Source organism: Eublepharis macularius, chromosome 12, assembly GCF_028583425.1.
Source record: "Eublepharis macularius isolate TG4126 chromosome 12, MPM_Emac_v1.0, whole genome shotgun sequence".
NCBI lineage: Eukaryota > Metazoa > Chordata > Lepidosauria > Squamata > Eublepharidae > Eublepharis > Eublepharis macularius.
The window spans coordinates 13,555,750-13,579,304 of record NC_072801.1 but is presented as its reverse complement, the minus strand read 5'-3'; the positions used below and the strand labels follow the sequence as shown (position 1 = coordinate 13,579,304).

At 47.3% G+C, this 23,555-nt stretch overlaps 1 protein-coding gene across 1 annotated transcript; it reads left to right on the top strand.

The window, feature by feature from the left end:
• Nucleotides 1–19,194: 19,194 nt before the first annotated feature.
• On the top strand, nt 19,195–20,140 carry PERCC1 (proline and glutamate rich with coiled coil 1). The gene has a single exon (XM_054995691.1). The coding sequence runs from the start codon at nt 19,195–19,197 to the stop codon at nt 19,978–19,980; it is 786 nt and encodes a 261-aa protein (XP_054851666.1). The 3' UTR covers nt 19,981–20,140.
• Nucleotides 20,141–23,555: the final 3,415 nt, after the last annotated feature.

Sequence of the window (23,555 nt, the reverse complement as noted above, 5' to 3'; positions counted from 1 at the left end):
ACGGCGAAGGGGGAAGAGACCGCCGCGGCTGACGTCAGCGATCCTCTCACTTCCTTCCCCTCCACCGACTCCTCGGGCGCCGCGTCGGCCTGGCGACACAATGCATTCTGGGAGTTGAAGTCGCCGTTCGGCTCGAGGGACGCGGCCGTTTAGGCCTCGCAAAGCAACCTGGGAGTTGTAGTTCCGCTGGGTAAAGCCGAGCAGAGGGAGGGCTTCTTGCTCGTCTGTCTGGGGCTGTGGCGGAAAAAGCTCGGGCGGCCCCCTGCTCTTTCGCGCACGCACAGAAAGTACCACAGGAGGCCAAGTATTAGCAGCTCCAGTAGAGCTGGTGATGTGGAAATAAAATGGAGGATGCCTCTGAGCACGTGCAGAGTGCCCTCAAGAAGGCTGCTTTGTTCCCCCGCAGTGCTGACCGATTCAGTTGTCCGGTTTGGAGACAATCTCCGCAAGACTGGAATTCCAGGTAGTTTATGAACAATGGCAGGTTCCTGCCAGTGTCTCACAAACGGACAGATGTGCCTGGAATATCCCAGTGTCGCGCCAAAGATCCTCTGCCTGGCTTGCCAACCTCCAGGTGGGGTTTGCCTGGAGGAAATGGCAGCTTCAAAGGACCAGACTCGGGGATATTCAATGGATTCTGGATGAAATTCCCCTCTCCACATGAACTGGCCCCAAATCTTCAGGAATTTCCCAAACCAGATTTGGCAATCCTAGTTTTCTTGTTCCCTATTACACAGTGCAAAAGCCCCCACCAGTTGTGATAAGCTGCATCTCCAGTAGCTTGTGTTTCCCATATTATAAAAATAAAGGCATCTGCTCTTTCAGTTAGAGACAGGCAAGACAAACAATTGTCCTCAAATCTTGTCAACAATTCCAAATAAGCAGTACGTAAAATGGTGTAAAGTTTATAGATTGGTGGTAAATCCTCTAGATGAGAGAAAGAACACATGCAGCTGTATTGCATGGCTTAGCTGTAAGCAACTGATTGTGTGATCTCTGCCGGCTCTGTCTTTCAAAACTACACTTCCTGGCTAGCATTGCATCTCCCAACACGAGAGACATACGCCCCAGCATCTTGTGTAGAGAGACTCAGACAGCTGGTGGGTTGCAAGTTAAATCCTAGAAGGATTTGTTGTGGGACGTTTTTCTGGGGAGTCCAAATGATGAAGGTCTTATCAATATAGCACAGACAGAGGAGAAGGATTTGGGGGACAGGGTTGTGTCATACCTAAATAATCTAGGCGACCTAAGTTCAAATCCCGCTCATCTGTGAAGCTCATTGGGTGACCATGGGCCACGCTCAGCCAAACCTACTGAAAACTAGGGCTGGTGTCAAAAGGGTAATGAGTTTCTTAAAGGGTACAGTAGACTCCAAGCTAAGACTTCTAGCTACCCAAAATCCCACACTGTTGGGGTATGCTGATGCAGACTGGACTGGAAAATGCATACTGCCCCTTGGAAGAAGGTGGGATAATGTATAGACACACAGGAGCCAGGGAAACATTCCTTGATTTCAGCCATGAATCAATTGGCAGATTATGCAGCTATGCAGGCACCAGTGGTCTGAAAGCGGAGCTGTTCCCAGATCTGAAGTAACTGTGCATAAGGGACACTTGATGGCCAGATGTGCTGTGCTATGTACTGTTACCATGCCCATCTTTGTGGGGGATGTTAGTTTGGATGTTGGTGGGGTCCCCAAGTTTGGCCCTCTTCCCAAGCCTACTTTTGGAGCTCCCATCTGCAGATGGGAGGCAGGTGGCAAAAAAAGCAGGGCTTTTGCAGTGGTGGCCCCTCACCTTTGGAATGCCTTTCCCCTGGAGAATCTCTTGGTACCTATTTCGCTGTCTTTTAGGCATACGGCTTTTTACGCGAGCTTTCAGCTGAGGGGAGTTCCATCTTTTTCGCTGTTTTCATGGCCTACTTGTTTTACATATAGCATGTTAGGCTGCTCGCATGTTATTTAATGCTGCGTTTATGGGCTCAGACGTGACTCATTTTTATGGTTTGCTTTAATATCAGTAATTCATACAGTGGCGGTTATGCTTGCAATTTTCTTGCATTTTCTTTATCTTCTAAAAAAGAAAAAAAGTAATAGAACTTCTGCATCCCGCATTGCGGCGACAGTATTCTGTAGGAGACTGCTAATAGACAAAGATACTGGCTGGATATTAGGAAAAACTTTTTCACGGTCAGAGTAGTTCAAAAGTGGAATCAGCTGCTTAGGGAGGAGGTGAGCTCCCCTTCACTGGCAGTTTTCAAGAAGAGGCTGGATGAATATTTGCCAGGGATGCTTTAGGCTGATCCTGCACTGGGCAGGGGGTTGGACTAGATGGTCTGTATGGCCCCTTCCAACTCTATGATTCTCAGGAATATCAGTGTGGTCCCACAAAACAACTAGGTGCATACTGAAATGCATAAACATGCTGTCTGACTACTACCCTAGTAATGCCCCAAGTCAATTTGGCAAACTTCCCGTGGTTCAGAGCCAAAGTGGAGAAGCTAGGATGAGTGGAGGTGTGGGAGAAGAATTTATGACAGGCACCAAGCGAGTCTCCTATTGTCGAGCCACAACCGAAAAGACCCTGCTGTTAGTGATTGTTCACTTTGCTCACTTTGCTTCTGAAAGCACTCCCCCCCAACCTCCAGAGCAGGGCTTCTTAACTGACACAGAGGTGGGCAGTTAATCCCCCCTGTCCTGAGTGCTGCAGCACAAGTCTTGTTTCAATCCGCAAGAAAGAGCACAGTCCAAATTTTTGAGAGCTGTGCTACAAGTTCCCAAGGGTGTATCAAACGCCTGGATTCGGCTGGAGGCTGGAAACCTGAGGTTTGAAGCTAGGGTGGGTATCCAGTCCATTCCTATGTGGCTGAAAGCTTTTTTCTACCCTCAAGGTTTGCTCCCTCTGATTCTCCACGACGAATTTAAATCCAGCTGGCTTAAGGCGGTGTATAGGCAGGGCCGATGCACCCATGGAGGCCAGGTAGGCGGTGGCCTCAGGCGCGCAGGCATTGGAGGGGCGCCGGAGGGGGTGTTGGGGGCGCAGGCGCAGGCGCGCGCAGCGAAGCTGGTATGACTGGGCTGCAGCTATTGCTGCAGCCAGCCAGCCAGCTCCACGCCGACGCCGACGCCACACACCCCAGCTGGGCACAGCCTCCGGGTGCCGCCCCAGCAGCGGCTCGCGGCTTGTGCGCCCAGCTGGGGTGCGTGGCAGTGGCGGCACGGAGCAAAGCCCTGCTGGCTCTTAGCCGATAAAAACCACAAGATCACATGGCAAGTCGCCAGATTCTGTACATTAATTTTTAAACGGCGTGAAATGTATTTTAAAAGTTTTTAAATAACCGATGGTTTTTCTTTTTATTGATAAGTGGCTTGGTAACATAATTTTTGTATATTGGTCTTGGTACTGTAATAAAAATGATGATGATGATGACTGGCACAGAGGTGGGCAGTTAATCCCCACCGTCCTGAGTGCCACAGCACAAGTCCAGATTGAGGAAATACCAGGGCTGCTTTGGAACCAGCTGATGTGCCTGGAGTTCCAGCCAGGCATAGATGTGCCCTAAGTCTTTAGTGATTTCTACCAATAAAGGAGTTGACCTTCTTTTAAAACTAACAGTTTTATTTTTATTCAAATTCAAACATTTTAACATACAGGTAAAAACATAAATTGATATTGATACTTTGGATAAGAAACATAACCTAAACTATATACAACAAGTCTAATACACATTGTATGCGGGACTCTAATCTGGAGAGCCGGGTTTGATTCCTCACTTCTCCGCTTGAAGCCAGCTGGGTGACCTTGGGTCAGTCACGGCTCTCTCAGAGCTCTCTCAGCCCCACCCACCTCACAGGGTGTTTGTTGTGGGGATAATAATAACATACTTTGTAAACTGCTCTGAGTGGGCATTAAGTTGTCCTGAAGGGTAGTATATAAATCGAATGTTGTTGTTGTTGTTGTTGTTGTTGTTATATGCTATGAACTTTTCTAGATAACATATTGACATTGTGAATTAAGATTAGGATTGAGATTGGAGGAAGTTTTTCCTCTATTGTTTATTTTGTATGTTTTGTCTGTTGTGATTAAATTTCAGTATCTCTAAGTGTCTGATATGGTGACTTTACTAATTGTGAATAATTGCTAGAAAGATAATCTAAAAACGAGTACTGCTTCTCTAAGAAGTTTGACGATTTGGGTTAGTTTTCTGATTGTTGTAATCTGTTTGCTGTCTTCTCCACGATGAGGTCCATGATGGGAAGTCCATGATCCCGTATCTTGGCAAACCAGATGCTTACGGTAGGTGAACGTTGGGACTTCCATCTGGATGGTATGGCAGTCTTGGCAGCTACTAAAAGGGATGAAATCAAGTCTTGTCTTATCTATGGAAGTGGACAATTTTGCCAGTGGTCTAGGAAAATAAGTTCTGGTTTGAGAGGTATGGTGTAACTTGTTATTAGAATGATATGGTGTAGGACTTTTTTTCCAGAATTCTTCTATGTGCTTACATTGGGCTTTTTTTCTGGGAAAAGAGGTAGTGGAACTCAGTGGGTTGCCAGCACAGGACCACACAATGATGTCACTTTGGGTAATCTGGAACAAGGTTTTTTTTTAAAAAAGTTTAAATCGCCCTCGGTGAAAATGGTCACATGGCTGATGGCCCTGCCCCCTGATCTCCAGACAGAGGGGAGTTTAGCTGGAGCGGCACGGAGGGCAATCTCAACTCCCCTCTGTCTGGAGATCACGGGGCGGGGCCACCAGCCATGTGACCATTTTCAAGAGGTTCCGGAACTCCGTTCCACCGCGTTCCAGCTGAAAAAAAGCCCTGATTGCCACCAACAATGTGCAAATGAACCTACTTCACTGCATTTTTTCCAACACAGTGGTGATTTAGTTGAAGATATTCTGGATCATTTTTGTGGAGTAAGGTACCATCGATGTATTATTTTATAGGTCTGTAATCTTGTGCTGATGACTGAAGAGTTAAGTAATTTTGATGCCCAGGTTTTTCTCCTATCTTCATTTGATATTGTAATTTTGCAATCTTGCTGCCATTTTAAATATGTGTCCTTTCTTTGTTTTATTTGCCTGGATGAGAATATTATAGATTTTAGCGATTAAACCTTTTCGAGTGGGCTCTGTTGCCTCTAGTAGTTCTTCGAATTCTGTTTCTGGTTTACCCATTATATCTTTTATTTTTTATCTGATTGGTGAAATGGGTTAGTTGAAAATAGAGGTACCACGGAATTGTTTGATGTAGTAAGAAGCTGACCTTTCAGAAAGGTCGAATCCACATTCACTCATTACCCGCATGTTTATCGCATATCTTCCGTTTGCCTCCAATCTGCGATTTTTTCCTCTTCGTTCACATTCCTGCTTCCAATCCGTCTTTCTCGCGCTTCCCTCCGGTCACACGACCGCTCGAAAACCGCTTTTTGGGGCAGGACCTTTTTTTCCCGCCCATTTTTTTTATTTTTTTGAGCGCACTTTTCCGTTATTTCGATCTTGCCTTATAAAGAAACACCATTGAAGATAATGATGCCTCTCTTTCCCCCACTGACAGCACTGATGGCTCTCTCCCGTTTCTTTTTTGGAAATTTGGAAGCATGTGGGAAGCTTTTGTGGGCATTTCCTATGCAGGACAGTTCAGTGCCTGAATTTTACTGAAGTTTCACTTCCTTGGAGTGTCATTATTTTGATATTTCATAATTTCGATATTACAGTAATATAAAATAATAATAATAAAAACAGTTAAAAAGGAAGTTTCGCGAGTCCGTTCTGAGGATGAATTCACTCCAAAATGATTTTTCAAACTACCAGATTTGATTCAGAAACAGCATAATCAATAAATCCAATGCTATGAAGTCAAAAACAGTCTTTTGCAGACTATGGAGCACTTGCAAGTTGAATCAGCCAATAGGAACTCTCGGAACGGCCGGAGAGACAGGAAGGGGGGTGGTTTTTAAAAAAACCGCGTAAATTGCGCATTGGCCCGTTCACGGCCACCGTGAAACTCCCGTTGAAAACCTGTGACCACATATTCGGGAGAAACGCGAATGAAATGCGTCTGTTTAATGAGGTAATGTGACCGGCATTCGGGATTGCGTGGGGAATGCGGGGAACATGCGACTTAGAATGAGTAATGTGGATTCGACCAAAGACAGACAGACATATAGAAAGAACGAACGAACAGAACAGAACAGAACAGCTATTTCTGAAACTTTCTGCATTTGGAGAAACAAGGATTGAAGAATTATATCTGCTCCACCCTGGATTTTGAGCTCAGATAGGCATCCACAAATTTCCTTTCCTCTCTTTTATCTTCACAATGATCCTGTGAGGTAGGTTAGGATGAGAGAGAGAGAGAGAGAGAGAGAGAGAGAGAGAGAGAATGAACACCTGGACCAAGTTTACCAAGTGTGTATCATCGGGATTTGAACCGAGGTCTCTCTGGTATTGATCCAGCAATCAAACAAAGAACCATTTTTTCTAAGCAAGGTCCATCGTGACTAAAAATGTTTCATCTTCAATATACTGTCGAAGGCTTTCACGGCCGGAGAACGATGGTTGTAGAGGATTTTCTGGGCTGTACGGCCGTGGTCTTGGCATTGTAGTTCCTGACGTTTCACCAGCAGCTGTGGTTGGCATCTTCAGAGGTGTAGCACCAAAAGACAGAGATCTCTCAGTATCAAGGAGATCTCTGTCTTTCTGTACTACACCTCTGAAGATGCCAGCCACAGCTGCTGGTGAAACGTCAGGAACTACAATGCCAAGACCACGGCCGTACAGCCCGGAAAATCTACAACAACTAATGTCTCATCTTCCATTAGCTGTCCCAGAGACCGATCCTGGTGAATGCAGGCACGCCGAATGTTTCCGCCTAATGCTCTTTCTAATGGATAGAGGTGAGCTAGGGTTCTTCTGAAGGTAATGGCTGGTGTGATATTATTACTGCTTGCTTAGAATGCTAACATATTGCTGATATTGATTTTTCTCGCCTGCATGGAGACCAAGAAGAGGGCCCAGAGTCCACCTGCAGGGATGGAGCCATAGCCCCTCGCTCAGAGGAATCCTTGCTGCCTCCAAGCCAATGGGATGGCGGTAAGGCAGAAGCCAGCTTTGACAGATAGACGAGTGATGCTTTTTTATGCAAAAACCCCAGGCCGGCCCTTGGAAGCAGATGCCCAGACAGATGCTCTGTCTCCCTGCATTGTGCCATCAGGACTCTTTATTAGTTAGAGGGCTGTGTGGTGTCTTAATCTAACAAATGAATAATCAGAGGAGGAGGAGACAGGATGGGCAGCCTCAACCCCCTGACCTGCTTTTCTTTGAGAGTGAAGCTATGGGTCAGGGCTGGCTGAACCTGACAGACAGTATAAGCGACTGCATGGGGCCACGGGATTTGAGGGATTTCCAGATACTTATTAAATCCTTCAAGGAGGAGCTTGATACCCCTGCCCCTAAAATCTGTGAAAGCAGCAATAAAAACAGCAGGCTTAAAAATCAAAATCGTCTGTTTTGGAGGCCAGCTGTAATATAGGCAAGGTGGAAGAGTTGCTTTATACACCATCTGGTTCGTGCATGGACTGCTTGGAACCGGGGCTCATTTCGAGGGGGAACATGCAGGAATGCAGTTCCGGCAGTTCCCCAAAGAGGTCACATGTCAGGTGGCCCCGCCCACCTGACTCTTGGCCATTTTGGGCCCGTTTCAGCCTGGATTGGGGCCAAAACAGCCCGGATCGGGCCTCTGACGAGTGGTAGATCACTTTCCCACTCAGCAGCGGCCCGATCCTGACCATTTGGGGCCCAATTTCAGCCCTGAATGGCCAGAATTGAGTCCAAAGCAGCCAGGATAGATGATGTCAGGGGGTGTGGCATATGCTAATGAGTTATGCTAATGAGTTCCTCCTGCTCTTTTTCTCCAAAATGACCGCTGCTTGGAACCATTTACAACAATGGATTTTGAACCTGGCATCCGTGAAGGCTACTATTTGTGCGTTGGATCCTTGCCCATTGTGGCTGTTAAAATCATGTAGGACCACATAAATGTGCCCTTGATGTCTATCATAAATCAGTCACTAACTTAGGGCACCTTTCCTCCGTCACTCAAACAGGCAGTTATCCACCTGCTATTTAAAAAAAAAACACCCCTAGACAAAAACGTCATGGCCAGTTACTACCCATACTCTGATCTGCCCTTTCTGTGCAAGAGAGTAGTAGCTGACCATCTCCAGGTCTTCTTGAATAAGTCTGGGGCTTTTGACCCTTTTCAGTCTGGATTCAGGTCACGTTATGGGACGGAGACTGCTCTGGTGGCGTTAGTTGATGATCTCTGCCTGAATATAGACAAAGAACATGCTTCCTTATTGCTTCTCCTGGATCTGTCTGCAGCCTTCAATCCAACAGAGCATGCCGTCTTGTTGAGACGTCTGGAGGCAGAAGTGGGTATCAAGGGATGTGCCTTGGATTGGTTTAATTCATTTCTCATGGAATGGACTCGGAAGGTCACTGTTGGAGACCAGCTGTCTCCCAAATGGGAATTATCTTGTGGGGTTCCACAGGGCGTCATCTTATCCTCCATATTATTCAACTTCTGTGTAAAGCCTTTAGGTGAACTCATTTCTAGCTATGGAATTGGATGCCATCAATATGCAGATGACACCCAGCTCTATTATCTCACTGTCCAAATCACTGTAGGATGCAGTAGAGATCTTCGCTCACTGTCTGACAGCTGTGGTCAAATGACTGAAAGCAAACAAATTGAAACCGAATACAGACAAGCCAGGAGTGATGCTGGTTGGAAAGGCTGCGATCTTGAAGGACCGTGTACTCCTCACTTTCGATGCAGTTAGTCTTACACTTGCAGACTCAGTTAAAAGTCTAGGGATTTCACTGGACTCACCATTACTGCTAGAAAAGTAAATTAAGGCAGCTGCAAAAAATGCTTTCTACAAACTTAGTCTAGCCTGGAAGATGGCCCCCTACCTCAACATGGCTGATCTGGCCACCGAGATCCATGCCATGGTAACTTCGAGACTCGACTACTGTAGTGCACCACACATAGGTCTCCCCTCTAAGTTAATTTGGAGGCTTCAGTCGGAGCGGAACACTGCAGCTCGGCTGTTATTGAGAGCTAGGAGGACCATGAAAAGCTTCTGGTCTACAGTTGCTCCATTGGCTATATATCAGTTATCAGGCTCAGTTCAAAGAACTGGCTATTGCATACAAAGCTTTTCATGGCTTTGGTCCGTCATATCTTCAGGACCATCTCTCTCCCTATGGTTTGCCATGGCAGCTTTGCTCATCTGAACACGGCCTTTTGTAGGTGCCACCTTGCAGGTGGGCAAAATCAACAGCTGCTTGTACACATGCATTCTTTGTGGGGGCACCTACCCTATGGAACAGCCTACCTGAAGAGGTCAAGAAAGCTCCCACTCCTGGCTTTTTGCAAACGATGCAAAACTGAATTGTTCAAGAGGCATTTTGCTCAGATAAGAGGGATGTACTGCAATGAAGTCGTCTCAAAGAGATGTTAAGGGATAGGGCAGGACTATAGCCTTTGCTACTAATGCTGTAAGTATGATATACCATAGACTCTACTACCAGGGCTTTTTTTCAGCTGGAATGCGGTGGGACGGAGTTCTGGAAGCTCTTGAAAATGGTCACATGGCTGGTGGCCCCGCCCCCTGATCTCCAGACAGAGGGGAGTTGAGATTGCCCTCCGCGCCGCTTCTGCGGCGCGGAGGGCAATCTCAACTCCCCTCTGTCTGGAGATCAGGGGGCGGGGCCACCAGCCATGTGACCATTTTCTCCGAGGGCAACCCACTGAGTTCCACCACCTCTTTTCCCAGAAAAAAAGCCCTGTCTACTACTATTGCTATGAATAGGATCCTACTGGATAGTTCCCGTGTTCTTTAATATGTCAGTCTTAGAATTGCTTATGCTCTGTATCTAGGGTTGCCAGCTCCAAGTTGAAAAATTCCTGGAGATCTTGAGGGTGAAACCTGGAGAAACCTGGAGAAAGTGGGGTTTGGGGAGGGAAATGACCTTGGCATGGCATAATTCCATAAAGTCCACCCGCTCCCCCAAATAGCCATTTTCTCCAGTTGAACTGATCTCTGTGGCCTGGAGACCAGTTGTAATTCCGGGAGATCTCCAGCCACTCCCTGGAGCCTGGCAACCTTATCTGTATCAACAATTCTTCAACTCTATTTTGGATTCCTGCTGGTTTTAAGTCTTTGCAAATTTGCATGTATGTACTCTATTATATTGTTTATTAAAATGTCTTTTACATTGACTGTAGTGCCTCTGGGGGGGGGGGGGGCTGTTCCCCTGCCTTTTATCACCACCAGCCAGGTGAATGTTGGTGGAGGCAGAGGCTGGGAGTGGGAGACCCCCCACCGGGGGACCTAGCAGCCCTAATAATCCACCTTGAGTCTCAGTGAGAAAGGCAGAAAATAAATAACAGAAATAAATTTAAATAAATAAAGTCTTGCAAACATACAAGTGTTCGGCCAAACGGACCCCAAAATACACAGAGCAAAACATTAAATCAGCAGTTTGGAAGCAGCAGTAAAACAGGAGGCTACAAAATGAAAATGCTTATTTGAATACCCAAAAGAATAAATAAGTATCCACCTGGAAAGACAATAAAATACACACAGCAACCAAACAGGAGGGGGGGCGGGAATGAACGCAGCAATAAAAACAGCAGACTTTTAAAAAAGCATTCTCCTAAAAGAATCGGAGAATACTTCACCTAGAAAAACAACAAATCTAGTACCAGGCAGGCGTGCAAGCATTTCAAAATGCAGATGCCACAACTAAGAGCCAAGCTACAAGTGACGAATGACATTTGAATGGCAAGTGAACAGACTCACGTGTATTCCTCCCTGTTCACTTGCGCTCCACTACGTGATCAAGTGGAGCGCAAGTGAACAGGGAGGAATACACGTGAGTCGGTTCAGTTGCTGTTCAAGTGTCATTCATCACTTGTAGCTTGGCCCTAAAAGGTTTACCTAAATGGGCCTTTTGTTCCATTCACTAGTATGGAGAGGAGGGAAAGAGGTTACAAGTAGAGGAAAATAGTCTTCAGGGCGCCCCATTTCCCCCATTTGCTTAACAAAGACAGGGCAGCAAAGTACATTTCTTACCCAAAGCAGCAAAGAACCTTTATGCCTGCCTTGCGGGGCATCCCCAGTATTGCTATCATGGGCCCTACATTCAGACAGTGGGTTTAGGCAGTGGATTTTTGGAATCTGTTCAAGGCAGCAGATTGAGAGATGGATGGAAGTGACTGGTGGCGTTGGCGCACAGTCATCAGGACTGTGCAGTTGTCAGGACCTCCCAAATCTCCAGGGGCTCCGCAGCAGCCCCTCCACACTGCCTCCAGCTGCTGGTCCAATGAGGTATCTTTGAACCAAGCATTTCCACCAAACATCCCTTCCCAGGATTCTTTGGTATAAAAACAGGCTTCGGTTTGCAGTGTAACTCCTGCACTGTTTGGCTTGACAAAAGGGGAGCTAAATTAAGGCGGGATCTAGAACGCAGACTCCTCTTTTACAGGGAGGTACTCTACACCTGTTTGTTTAAGTGTGTAGCCCGCACACCTTCCATCCTAATATTCCCGCCACCCTGGCGTCTTACATCTACATCCAGTTCCCTCCCGGTTATGTCCCGAGAGGAGTCAGTGAAATGACGGTGACGTCAGGAGAGCATATTGGAAGGCTGAGGGCTGGCTCGCCTTATCAGACGGTGCTCGGATCTGGTCTGTGTATCTAAACCTTGTTTGTCGAGCCAGAAAATGAGCCAGATAGGCGCTGCTCAGGTGGGAGGCCTGCCAGTGAGAATGTTTGGAGAAGGCTAAGTGCTCCCGTGTGGGGCTGGGTCTCCACGTCACTCGTGCAAAGGGCAGAAGGGTGCCAGGGACACGGCTGAACTCCCCCTCCCCGCCTCCAGGCCGAGTGTCTCTCTCTGGTTTCTGGAGCGATGGGACCTCAGAGGACTGAGGGCCAAGCTAGAAGTGACGAATGATACTTGAACGGCAAGTGAACCGACTCAGGGCCAAGCTACAAGTGACGAATGACACTTGAATGGCAAGTGACCAGGTATTCCTCCCAAGGAACATGTATTCCTCCCTGTTCACTTGCGCTCTACTTGCACTCCACTCGATCACTACATGATCGAGTGGAACGCAAGTGGAGCGCAAGTGAACAGGGAGGAATACACGTGAGTCTGTTCACTTGCCGTTCAAGTGTAACTCGTCACTTCTAGCTTGGCCTTAACTTTTTAAGCACCATTCTTTCAGGTCGGGGGGAAAAGCAGGCCAATATTATTCTCCCCAGATTGCAGACTGGTAGGTAGGGAGACAGCCGTGAGTTCAACGCTCAGATGCTGCATTGCCAGCATGCTGTCTATCAATGACAAATGCAGCATCCGATCCATTCTGGCCTTGAGAAGTGACCCAGCGAGCATCTCACTTTTGATGAGAACCCGGCATCTCAGCGTATACTGCAGACAAATGTTGTTGCAGTAAGCTGCTTCCCCTATCAAGGGGGCATGTCAGTCCTCAGTCTTGCCTTACATCTCCTGCATGTGGCATGCTTTTTTTCGTCTGCCCCCCCCCAAGCTGCACATATGCACTGTAGTTATGCACTGTAGTTATGCACTACATATGCACTGTAGTTGGCATTGATCCATCTATTGATCCATTGATCCATTATTTTTTAAAAACTAATTTGCTGCCACAAACTGCTGCAGGGATTTTGACGGGGGAAGAAATTAGTTTGGGTGACGGTCATGTATGCCAGCATCCATGCCATTGTTGTGTTATATGCCATCATTGTGTTCTGCAAGCATCCATGCCATTATTGTATTTTATACTGAGAGTGTAGCACCTGTGCTAGGACTGACAGTGACGTTACTGATGTTAACCAATAGGCATCCACCTCAACTACTGCCTCCCCGCCCCCCATTCAAACTGAATGAAGCAAGAAAACTGCAGAACTGGATTTTTTTCCAGAGTTCACCCCAAGGGCAGAAGAATGTATATGGCGGACTGCAACTAGGGTTGCCAACCTCCAGGTGGTGGCTGGAGATGTCCCAGAATCACAACTGATCTCCAGGCCACAGAGATCAGTTCCCCTGGAGATAATGGCTGCTTTGGAGGGGGGGGGGCTCTATGGCATTGTAACCTGCTGAGGTCTCTCCCCTCCCCAGGCTCTATCCCCCAAATCTCCAGGAATTTCCCAACCCAGATCTGGCAATACTAACTGTAGCAAGCCTATCCAATTAGCCCCACCATTCTAAAATGTTATATCCAGGGCTCACTTCGAGGGGGAACGCACAGGAACGCAGCTCCGGCAGTTCCCCAAAGAGATCACATGTCAGGTGGCCCCGCCCACCTGACCCTCAGCCATTTTGGGCCTGTTTCATCCTGGATTGAGGCCAAAACAGCCCGGATTGGGCCTCTGACGGGTGGTGGATCACTCTCTCGCTCCGCAGCGGCCCAATCCAGACCATTTTGGGCCCCTTTTCGGCCATTTTCAGCCCCTTTTTGCCATTTTGGGCCTGATTTTGGCCCTGAATGGCCAGGATTGGGTCCAAAACAGCCAGGATAGGTGATACCAGGGGGTGTGGCATATGTAAATCAGTTGTGCTAATGACACATTTCCGGTGATGGCAAGGGGCGTGGCATATGCTAATGAGCTATGCTAATGAGTTCCTCCAGCTCTTTTCCTACAAAATGACCCCTGATTATATCAGCCTCCCCATTAAGTGGCAAGCACAAGAAATTATCTTTCCAAGTCTCACTAGATGCCCTGCAGACACCAGGGCACTGGTTTGTCCAGTGCCACGCAATCTTTCTCCCCCACTACTCTGAAAATCTCTGTCTTCTGTACACAGGCAGACACCCAGGTTGATGACAAGGCTTCTCTGCAGTGTATGCCTCCTAAGGTTTCCATAAATAAAATAGTCAGGTTGCTACCTGTGATTTACAATACAAATGGGTTCCAATAAATCAATTAGAACAGGAGGTAAATCACGCCATCAGCACTGTTATTATCAGCCCATTAGGGACCCAGCATGGAGAAAGGAAATGGATCGAGGGAGAAAAAAAGATGGTGTTCATTAAACATTGCACCTTGGAATAAAATGCTCTCTCTCTCTCTCTCTCAGCTTAAAAAGAAAAAAAAGTGTGCAGTTTGGGAAATATTGGTGTCTTCCACACAGATTATCTGCCCTGAGTCGATGCTATTGGGAAACTCCCCCCCCCCCCCGTCCCTACAGTATTGTGCATTTACGCCCCTCCAGAGTTTCCCCTAACTTTTCTCTTCTCTTTGAAACCTTCTTTTGCAACAATAGGTTTAGCAGATTCTCTGAACTGTCAGCTTTCATGTAAAATAAAAGGTAAGTCTCTAGCCCTTTCCCTCGCCAAGATACAAGAAAAAAAGCATATCTTAAATGCAACTGAAGGGGCTAGAGACATACTATATTTAAATGAAAGCTGGGAATTCAGAAAACCTGCTAGACCTATTGTTACAACAGAGGGTCAATATAACAATATACTAGTGCTGATTTTTAAAAAAATTGCAGAAGCAATGGTGGCTGACAAGAGGAGACAAGGAAAGCTGGCGAATGGGGAATATGGTAGAATGGTATAAAATAATGTATGGAGTGGAGAAAATGGAGAGGGGGGGGACCTTCCTTTTCCTTCCTCGCCCATAACACTAGAATTCATGATGATCACCCAAATGAAGCTGGTAGTCAGTAGATTCAGGGCAGACAGGAGGAAGTGTTTCTTCCCTTAGAGAATGATTGGTCTGAGGAACTCACAGCCACAGAGTGCAGTGATAGCCACTAGTTTAGCCAGCTTCAAAAGGGGAGCAGACAAATTCATGCGGAAGGGGTTCATTGATGGCTGTAAGCAGGGCTTTTTTCTGGGAAAAGAGGTGGTGGAACTCAGGACTGCACAATGACGTCACTTTGGGTCAGCTGGAACAAGGGGGGGAATTCTTTAAAATTTAAATTGCCCGTGACGGTGTTCCGGCACCTCTTGAAAATGGTCACACGCCTGGTGGCCCCGCCCTGATCTCCAGACAGAGGGGGGTTTAGATTGCCCTCCGCTCCAGCGGCATGGAGGGCAATCTAAACCCCCCCTCTGTCTAGAGATCAGGGGGCGGGCCCACCAACCATGTGACCATTTTCAAGAGGTGCCGGAACACCGTTCCACCGCGTTCCACCTGAAAAAAAGCCCTGTAAGCCACCATGATTATAGGCAGTGTACCTCTGGCTACTAATGCAATAAGATGGAGAGGCTCCAGCCTCCATGTCTTGCTTGTAGACCTTCCAGGGAAATCTGGGTAGCTGCTGTTTGAAATGGGATGTTGGACTGGTTGGACCATTGGTCTGATCCAATATAACTGCTCTTATGTTCTTAAAGTGCACATGTATGTACTAACTGACAGTTCCCCAATAAAAATCAACAAGATAAGGCAGGTATAAACAGGGCCTCAGCACTGACTGTGGGCTACAGTGTTCTCCAGATTTTAGGATTTCCATCCCTGTATCTGCTGCTGTTACACCACCACGGAGGGCATTTGATGGGAACAGAAGCGTTGGGGACGTACCTTCCCGTTGGTCCCTTGCTTCTACCTAGTTGCTTTTCCCTGATTAACCAGCAAAATGGCTCTCAGAACCACAGCTCAGGATTTGCTGTGGAAGTTTAGGGGGGAAAGACAGCAGAAATACCATCCCATCACCATAATGCATTGTAAATTAATAGTCATAAAAGTATTAATACCATATCAGCCATGCTGCATGCACTTTCTTTTGTCTCTAAAAAAAAAAATTCTGCTTTCTGTTCATGAGCTGGTGCAGGCTGTTCCTTGCATTCTTCCTCCTCAACGTTGACTGTGGAATTTCATGGAGCGTTTGTAATTGCTGATCTTAAAGGCAGGGGTACAGAAAGACCCCCCCCTCCAATCTAGTGGTGCTGCTGCTCTAATGGAACCTTCTCACGCAGGGGGTTTCTAGCTGGAAGACCCTTTCTGCAGCTATTTTCTCTTGCTTTCTCTCTCTCTCTCTCTATCCTGCTGTGGCCTGGCATCTCTTATTTGCACAAAGGTTGTTGGATAAGCATTACTTTCTTCAGAAGATGATGCCTACTCCTGGAGTCAAAATACCGTGAAATTTAATTTTACGCCTGTTTGACGAGGCTTGATTTAGTCTCCAAATCAACGCGAGAGATAAGAGTCCTCTGTCAACGCAGGCTGGGCCCCTTTGGCAGCTGGGCCTGTGGACCTAATAGGTGAATCGGCAGGAATAACACTCGAAAATCCCCCAGGAAGTTGAGCATTAAGGTGAGCCCTATCTCCTATCCTCGCCTCCTCCTTGTCTACGGTGTTCTCTGGTTGCCGGGCACTAAAGCAAACCAGAGTTTTGTTTACCGAGTCTACGATTACAATACAGCCACTAAATATTTGCCAGCGGCCAGTTTGGGAGCTCTGCTATAAATACTTCAGCCCTGGGATGGAAGGGCTGAGATGGCCAAGGAGTAGTGTGGGGGGTCCAGACTACAGCAGTCAGGTAAGTGGTCCAGGCTTGGGGAGGGGGAACTTGCTTCAAGAGTCAGTATTTTCTGAGAGATGCATTGCTCAGGAGGCAGAACTGTGGAGTACAATTGCACGTGGGAGGGTGTTGTAGGGTTGAATGGCTCCTACTTTTAAAAAGCTCCCAGCATGTAAGAAAACAGTACCACAAGGCGGATATAGCCTTTTCCCTGAGGTGCTACCTTTCTGCATGCATGGGTTTTTTGTGTGTGAAGAGCACGCCCCTCTTGAAGTCTGGAATTATGCCACTTCTGTCTGCCACCGCAAGGCCTAACCAAAGAGACCCTTAAAATGTGAATATATGAGAGCTGCTCTTTTGTGGCTGGGCATAGCATTTAACAGTGCTGTCCTGTGCCAAATTACACCTCTCTAAACCCATGGTTTAGATTGGCATTACTCTGCATAAGGTTGCTCTGTTTTGTTTTTAATTTTTATTAAAACAGAAAAGGGGATCTAGGGAAAAAAGGGATAAGACAAAGGGACAGAAAAAAAGAATACAAAGCTGTGTGCTACAAGAATGATCAAAATACAAAGTACAAAAATTTTAGATTGCGCGCGCACGCGCGCACACACACAACTTTTATTGGCATGTCAGAGCGAAAAAAGGTACATTAAATTTAGTTGATAGCTTCCCTGATACAGATTGCAGATTGAAGAAAACTAGCCACGTCAGAGGTTATAGAAAAGTTGTGACCAGATAGTAATTGCTGGACCTTGACATTATCAGAAAGGCTGCACTGTGAATAAAGAAGGGAGTTCAAAAGTTTGTCTCGGATCTTAGAATAAAATAAACAGTATAACAGAACATGGGGAACAGATTCAATGACACCCGGGCCACAAGGGCATTTTCTGAGTTCGTAAGGGGTAACGACAGTTGCATTCGTGGAAGACGATCCTGTAGGTCCCGGGCATGGAGCCCACTTCCCAACAAAAAACCACACCGAATGCCTGTAACAAAACTCGGGCAGCACTTGGAAGAGGGAAGCACATAGCACATTTCTGTTCTTCCCTTCCTCCAAATGGCTTGGGGCAGAGTATGTGGCTCTCCCTGCCTCTGTTTCATCCTCAGAACAACCCTGAGGTGTAGGCTAGGTTGAGAGAGAGTGACTGACCCCACATCGCCCGGCAAGCTTCGTGGCTGGGCAGGCATTCGAATCCATTCTCCCCACTCTTAGAGCCAAGCTACAAGTGATGAATTACACTTGCCTGGCAAGTGAACAGACTCACGTGTATTCCTCCCTGTTCACTTGCCGTCCACTTGCGCTCCAAGGGCAAGTGGAGGGCAAGTGAACAGGGAGGAATACACGTGAGTCTGTTCACTTGCCAGGCAAGTGTAATTCGTCACTTGTAGCTTGGCTCTAAGTTACAAAATCCATTCAAATAATCCAATAACATGTTAAAGAATGGCTGGGCTCCTCTAAAGCAGTCACAGCATGAATGAGTACAGGGCACAGCCAGGTGAAAAAGAACTTTTGCTATCGTATCATTGGAGGGGGGTGCGTTATAGTGTTATGCTTGGGAAGAGAACTGGGGTCTGACCCATTCTCCTCAGTGATGGACAAAATTCAATAATTTCCAGTTTTGTATTTGGGGTAATAGATTTCTCAGCAGCAGCATGCTTTAAAAAAATTCCCTTTAGCACCTTTTAACTATGGCTTTGTACTTAGAACCTGGGTGCTCAGAACCAAGGGATAAGATGGATTTTTGTCTCTCTATCCCCACTTTTGAATGCGGGCTTATCAGTGCAATGGTCACTTGTAGATAGAGAAACAGGGGATGCCAATAATTCTGCTTGAGAATGTGAGTCCCTGCATTTATGCAAAGCCACAGGGTAGTAGTAACAGTCGAAAATTGGCATGACAGGGTAGCTGGACAAGCATGACAATGAACATAGCCCTACCTTCAACCTCCCCCCCCCGCTCGCTCAATTTACCTGCCCTTCCTCTAAGGAACTCAGGGAGGGCTTACATGATTCTCCCTTTCCCCTGTTTTATTTTTTACAACAACCCTGTGAGGTAGGTTGGGCTGAGAGAGAGTGACAGACCCAAGGTCACCTAGCATACTTCCATGGTGCAGCGGGGATTCGAACCTGGGTCTCCCAGATCCTAATTTGACACATTAGCCATTATTCCACACTAGCTCTCCATCCTCTTAGAGATGCTTTGCAGAAAGGGAAATGATCGAGCTGAACAGTGGCTACCAATTCCATGTGCAAACCATTCACCATTATGTCAGTGCACTAAAACAATCACACATATTGCTGTGTAGATTTATGACTTATTCTGGGACCTTACGTGTGTGCTACTCGTGTGTGCTACTTCCTAATGAAGGACACACAACCACCAGTGTTTGGGCTGTAGTTTTGGTTATGCAGATGGGCTTTCTTATACTGGCTCAGTGTTGAACTCTCATTTATTTATTTGTTTCTATCCTGCTGTGAATGTTTATGTAGTTTGGCTCTTTCATTGGAAAAGGTTGCCAGTCTCTGCCTGAGCAGAAAGGCAGAATGAAATATACTAGGGAAGTCTGATGGGGACTGATGCTTTGCTTGTCCTGCCATTGTTTAGTTTTGAGCACCGGGATCGAAAATGGCGGCTGGCATCATACAGAACCTGAGCAAATTTCGGCTGCCTACGGCATTCCAGCATTCATTCTTGCCCACCACCGCCTGCCAGGAGATACTTTTCCAAGACTTATCCGAGGAGGAAGAAATGGAGGAGGAAGAGGAAGAGGAGGAAGAGGAAAGAGATGATATGGAACTGGAGGACAGTTCCACAAGCCTCAGTCCCAATCAAGGGGGCCAGGCAACCTCAGACGAGTCCAATGCCGAAATGACGCTGCAACTTCTCCAGTTTGCAGAGCGCATCAGCGATGACATCCAGAAGTATTTTGGCGGGAAGACCAAAGAGGAAGACGCAGATTCACGCAACATCTACGACGACAGCTGCTCCCAGCGCCTGTCAGGACGGGTCTTGTACTATGCAGACTTGGTCAGGATTTCTCAGAGCGGGGAGCTGGAGGAAGGGGGTGACTTTTCAGACACCCTGAAAACTCCAGCACCGCTGGACCCACAGCTGTGGAAGTGCCTGTGTGGCAAAGACGGGGCGGTGAAGCTGGGGCCTCTTGCTGAGCTCTTTGAATATGGCTTGTGCAGGTACATCGAGCATCGAGCCCCCCCTGAAGGCAGCGACCCAAAGGTAGAAAGAAAGTACAGCCATGTCACCCCCATGCAAAGCAGGAAGCTGCCTCAGTCCTTTTGGAAAGAGCCATCCCACAGCCCCGTGGGCATCCTCAACAGCAACCCTCCGGATTTTAGTGACCTTCTGGCCAACTGGACTTCTGAAACTAGTCAGGAGGGACTTAACGGCAGCTGAGAGGTTCCTAGCGAGATTCACCGGTGGTGGTAGACATTGGGCCTTTTCAGCAGTCTATGAAGGTTCAGCGGGAGCTTGTGGAGTGATTAAGAGGGTCAGACGAGGACTGGGCAGACCTGGGTCCAGATCCCCACGGCCACAATACTCTCTGGATAACTGTAGGCCGCACACTAACTCTTGGCCTAACCTATCTCACAGGGTTGTTGCGAGGGCAGAAGGGAGGAGGGACGAGCCATGTCGTCTGCCCTGTGGAAAACAAAGGGGAATAAATACATGAGATTAAAAATGAGGGTGGGTATTCACTCTAATTCTGCCCACATTGAGAGACCTCTCCCATGGGGTTGCCAGCCTCCAGGTGGTGGCTGGAGATCTCCCGGAATTTCAACTAATCTCCAGGCCACCGAGATCAGTTCCCCTGGAGAAAATGGCTGCTTTGGAGGGTGGACTCTGTGGCAATATACTCTGCTGAGTCCTCTTCCTTCCCCAAGCCCCACCCTCTCCAGGCACCCCCACACACACAAATCTCCAGGAGTTTCCCAGCCTGGAGCTGGCAACCCTGCTTGTGGCATGGAAGTCTCCCTTCTCAAACTGTGTATTTCTTAATTAATATTACCAGAATACCCTATATCTCTGGTATTTTCCCTTTTATAAAGGAAATTAACATTGTCGGTGCCTAGCCACTCAGGAGCCTGGGAAAAGCTCATGACTGCCACTGCAAAATGGCCGCCACAACGGCAGACCCAATCACAAAATGGCCACCATCAATCATAAAACACTGTTGGGTTCTACAAAATGTTGGAAGTTTCCAAACCAAGCCTTCTTCTAGGACGGAGGCAGCTGCTTCTCAATTGGCTCCCTGCAGATGCAAAGGCCTTAGCAGTGCTAGCCTCCCGGTTGGAGTGGGCTGGACTTCTCCTGGGATGACAACTGATCTCTAGGCTACAGAGATTAATTCCCCTGGAGGAAAGAGCAACATCAGAGTGCAGACTCTAACAGTGAAAATCTAAGTAGAGTTACTACAGTCTAAGCCCTCTCCTCTGGGGTTGCCAGCCTCCAGGTAGTGGCTGGAGATCTCCCGGAATTACAACTGGTCTCCAGGCCACAGAGATCAGTTCTCCTGGGGAAAATGGCTACTGGGGGGGAGCTCTATGGAATTATGCCATGCAAAGGTCCTTTCCCTCCCCCAAACCCACTTTCTCCAGGTTTCACCCCCCCTGATCTCCAGGAATTTCCCAAACTGGAGTTGGCAACCCTAAAAGGCCTCTTTTCCAAACCTGGGCATCCCTTGCCTGCCTTTCATTTCAAACATGCTGGTTGACAAGTCAAGATGCTCCGTCAGCCCTCACTCAACCAACCTGCCAATTCAAGAAGAGAACAGGGTGGAAGAACCAAAGGAGGAAACATAGACATGTGCCCTGCAGCTTCTCATGCTCCGGGGGGGGGGGGGTGTCAAATGATATGCACAAGTCTGGTTCTTCAGGGCAAGCACAGGGGTGGCACAGGTCGCAGCCTGCCCACAAAGTGAAAATTACGTCATTGACGTTTACTCACAAGTGTTGTGGCTTCACTCCAAGAATTCTGGAAACCAGCACCCAGTCCCAACTTTCACAACTCCCAAATCGGCAACTCTCCCAGGGGCCCTCCCCCCAAGATCCAGCTGTGCTGGGTTGTTTGGGGGAGGTGGTGTTGGCATCCCTACGGCCAGGGCTTTTTTTCTGGGAAAAGAGGTGGTGGAACTCAGTGGTGGAACTCAGGACCGCACAATGATGTCACTTTGGGTAAGCTGGAACAAGGGGGGAGTTTTTAAAAGTTTAAATCGCCCTTGGCGAAAATGGTCACATGGCCAGTGGCCCCGCCCCCTGATCTCTAGACAGAGGGGAGTTTAGATTGTCCTCCACACCACTGTGCGGAGGGCAATCTAAACTCCCCTCTGTCTGGAGATCAGGGGGCGGGGCCACCGGCCATGTGACCATTTCCAAGCGGTGCCGGAACTCCGTTCCACTGCATTCCAGCTGAAAAAAAGCCCTGCCTACGACAGTGATACTGGCCTGCTTTACAAGGCTGTTGTGAAGATTGCAGAAATAACATAGGTATAATGTTTGGAAGACCCCAGCACACCAATATAGAGGCTAAATATTATGACCCCAGAGGAGAACGCTTCTCCCATCCTCACAAAGAGAGAAAAAGCTGCCTGGGAAACCAAAGGATACCGGGGAGGGTGTGTTTTTGTGCAGAAGGGGAAGGAAGCAATGACTGGAATGTCTAGATTGTTACCATAGGAGGGAGTCCAATCAGCAAAGTTATTTGTCTTCCACTAAGTAAACGTCTCCCCTGAGCACAGAAACACTCTTATCAGCCGTAGCTTCTGCCCACCCCTTGAGGATGCCAAATTGATCAATCTTTTGGCAGGCAAGAGACCTTGTGCTAGGAGGAGAGATGATAAACCTCCATGTCTTCTGAAGCTCCCATGGGCCTGCTCTGGTGACTGTCCCTTCGGATCTGTTTCGATGTTAAAAAAAAAGCCTAGAAATACTCTTATCTTCCCCCTCTCCCTTCCTTATCCCTTTTCACTAGGGACATGGTTTGGAGTTCAGCCAATTTACCTAGGAGAGTGAGGGTCTTTCTCTTGCTGGAGGTCCTCAAGCTGGATAGCTGTGTGTTGGAATGCTCTCCCTTTGGATTGCCTGAATTCATCGGGGTTGGACTAGATGGCCTCTAAAGACCCTTCTGAGCTAGCAGCCATTGCTACTTCTTGTGGCAGTGTGTTCCACAAGATAATTGTGTTGGGTGTGAAGGCGCTGCTTTCTTTTTCTGCCCTGAATCTGCTGCCCATCCGCTTCATAAATTCTAGTATTGCCAAAGAGAGCACATTCTTGCTTCACTTTCCCAGGAGTAAATCGACCCTATTGCAGATGTCCTTTGACTCTTTTGAGACAAGCCTGTTGCTGCCCTCTTGTGTTCATTAATATAATAGAGCTCCAGATCTCACAGGGCTTCTCATATTTGGCTGTTGCAAGATCTTTGCAGCTTTAACTGAAGGAACATTCCCCAGGGCCAATTCCTGCATGTGGCTGAAAGCAAAAGTTTAAAAAATGAACCGGACCACTTCAGGCGAAGGGAGTGCATGTCTGGAAACTCGTCAGTATAGTTTTTACAGTATATAGTATCCTTTACTCTGCTGTCCTCTACGTTTGTAATCTACTTTCTTCATCGTTTACATACAGTATTATCACACCTTGAAACTGGTTTGCATTTCTATTTTGCTAATCCTTGTCCTGTTTCATTGTTTATTGGATGTGTTATGCAGCCTGATTCCCCTTTTTTAATGTATATTTTGTAATCTGCCTCAAGTCACAGTGAGAAAGGTGAACTATAAATAAAGGATAATAAAATAAAACAATAACGAAGTCCCATATAAAGAAAAACAGCATGACAAAGTGTCTTCCTCCATTCACACTAATGGTTCTTTTGCAAGTCTGTTTTGTCCCATAGATCTGCCAGTGACCAATTCTGCTATCCTTAAAGGGATCTCAAATCTTTGGTTTACTAAACATTTACGAAGTTATGCATGGGGT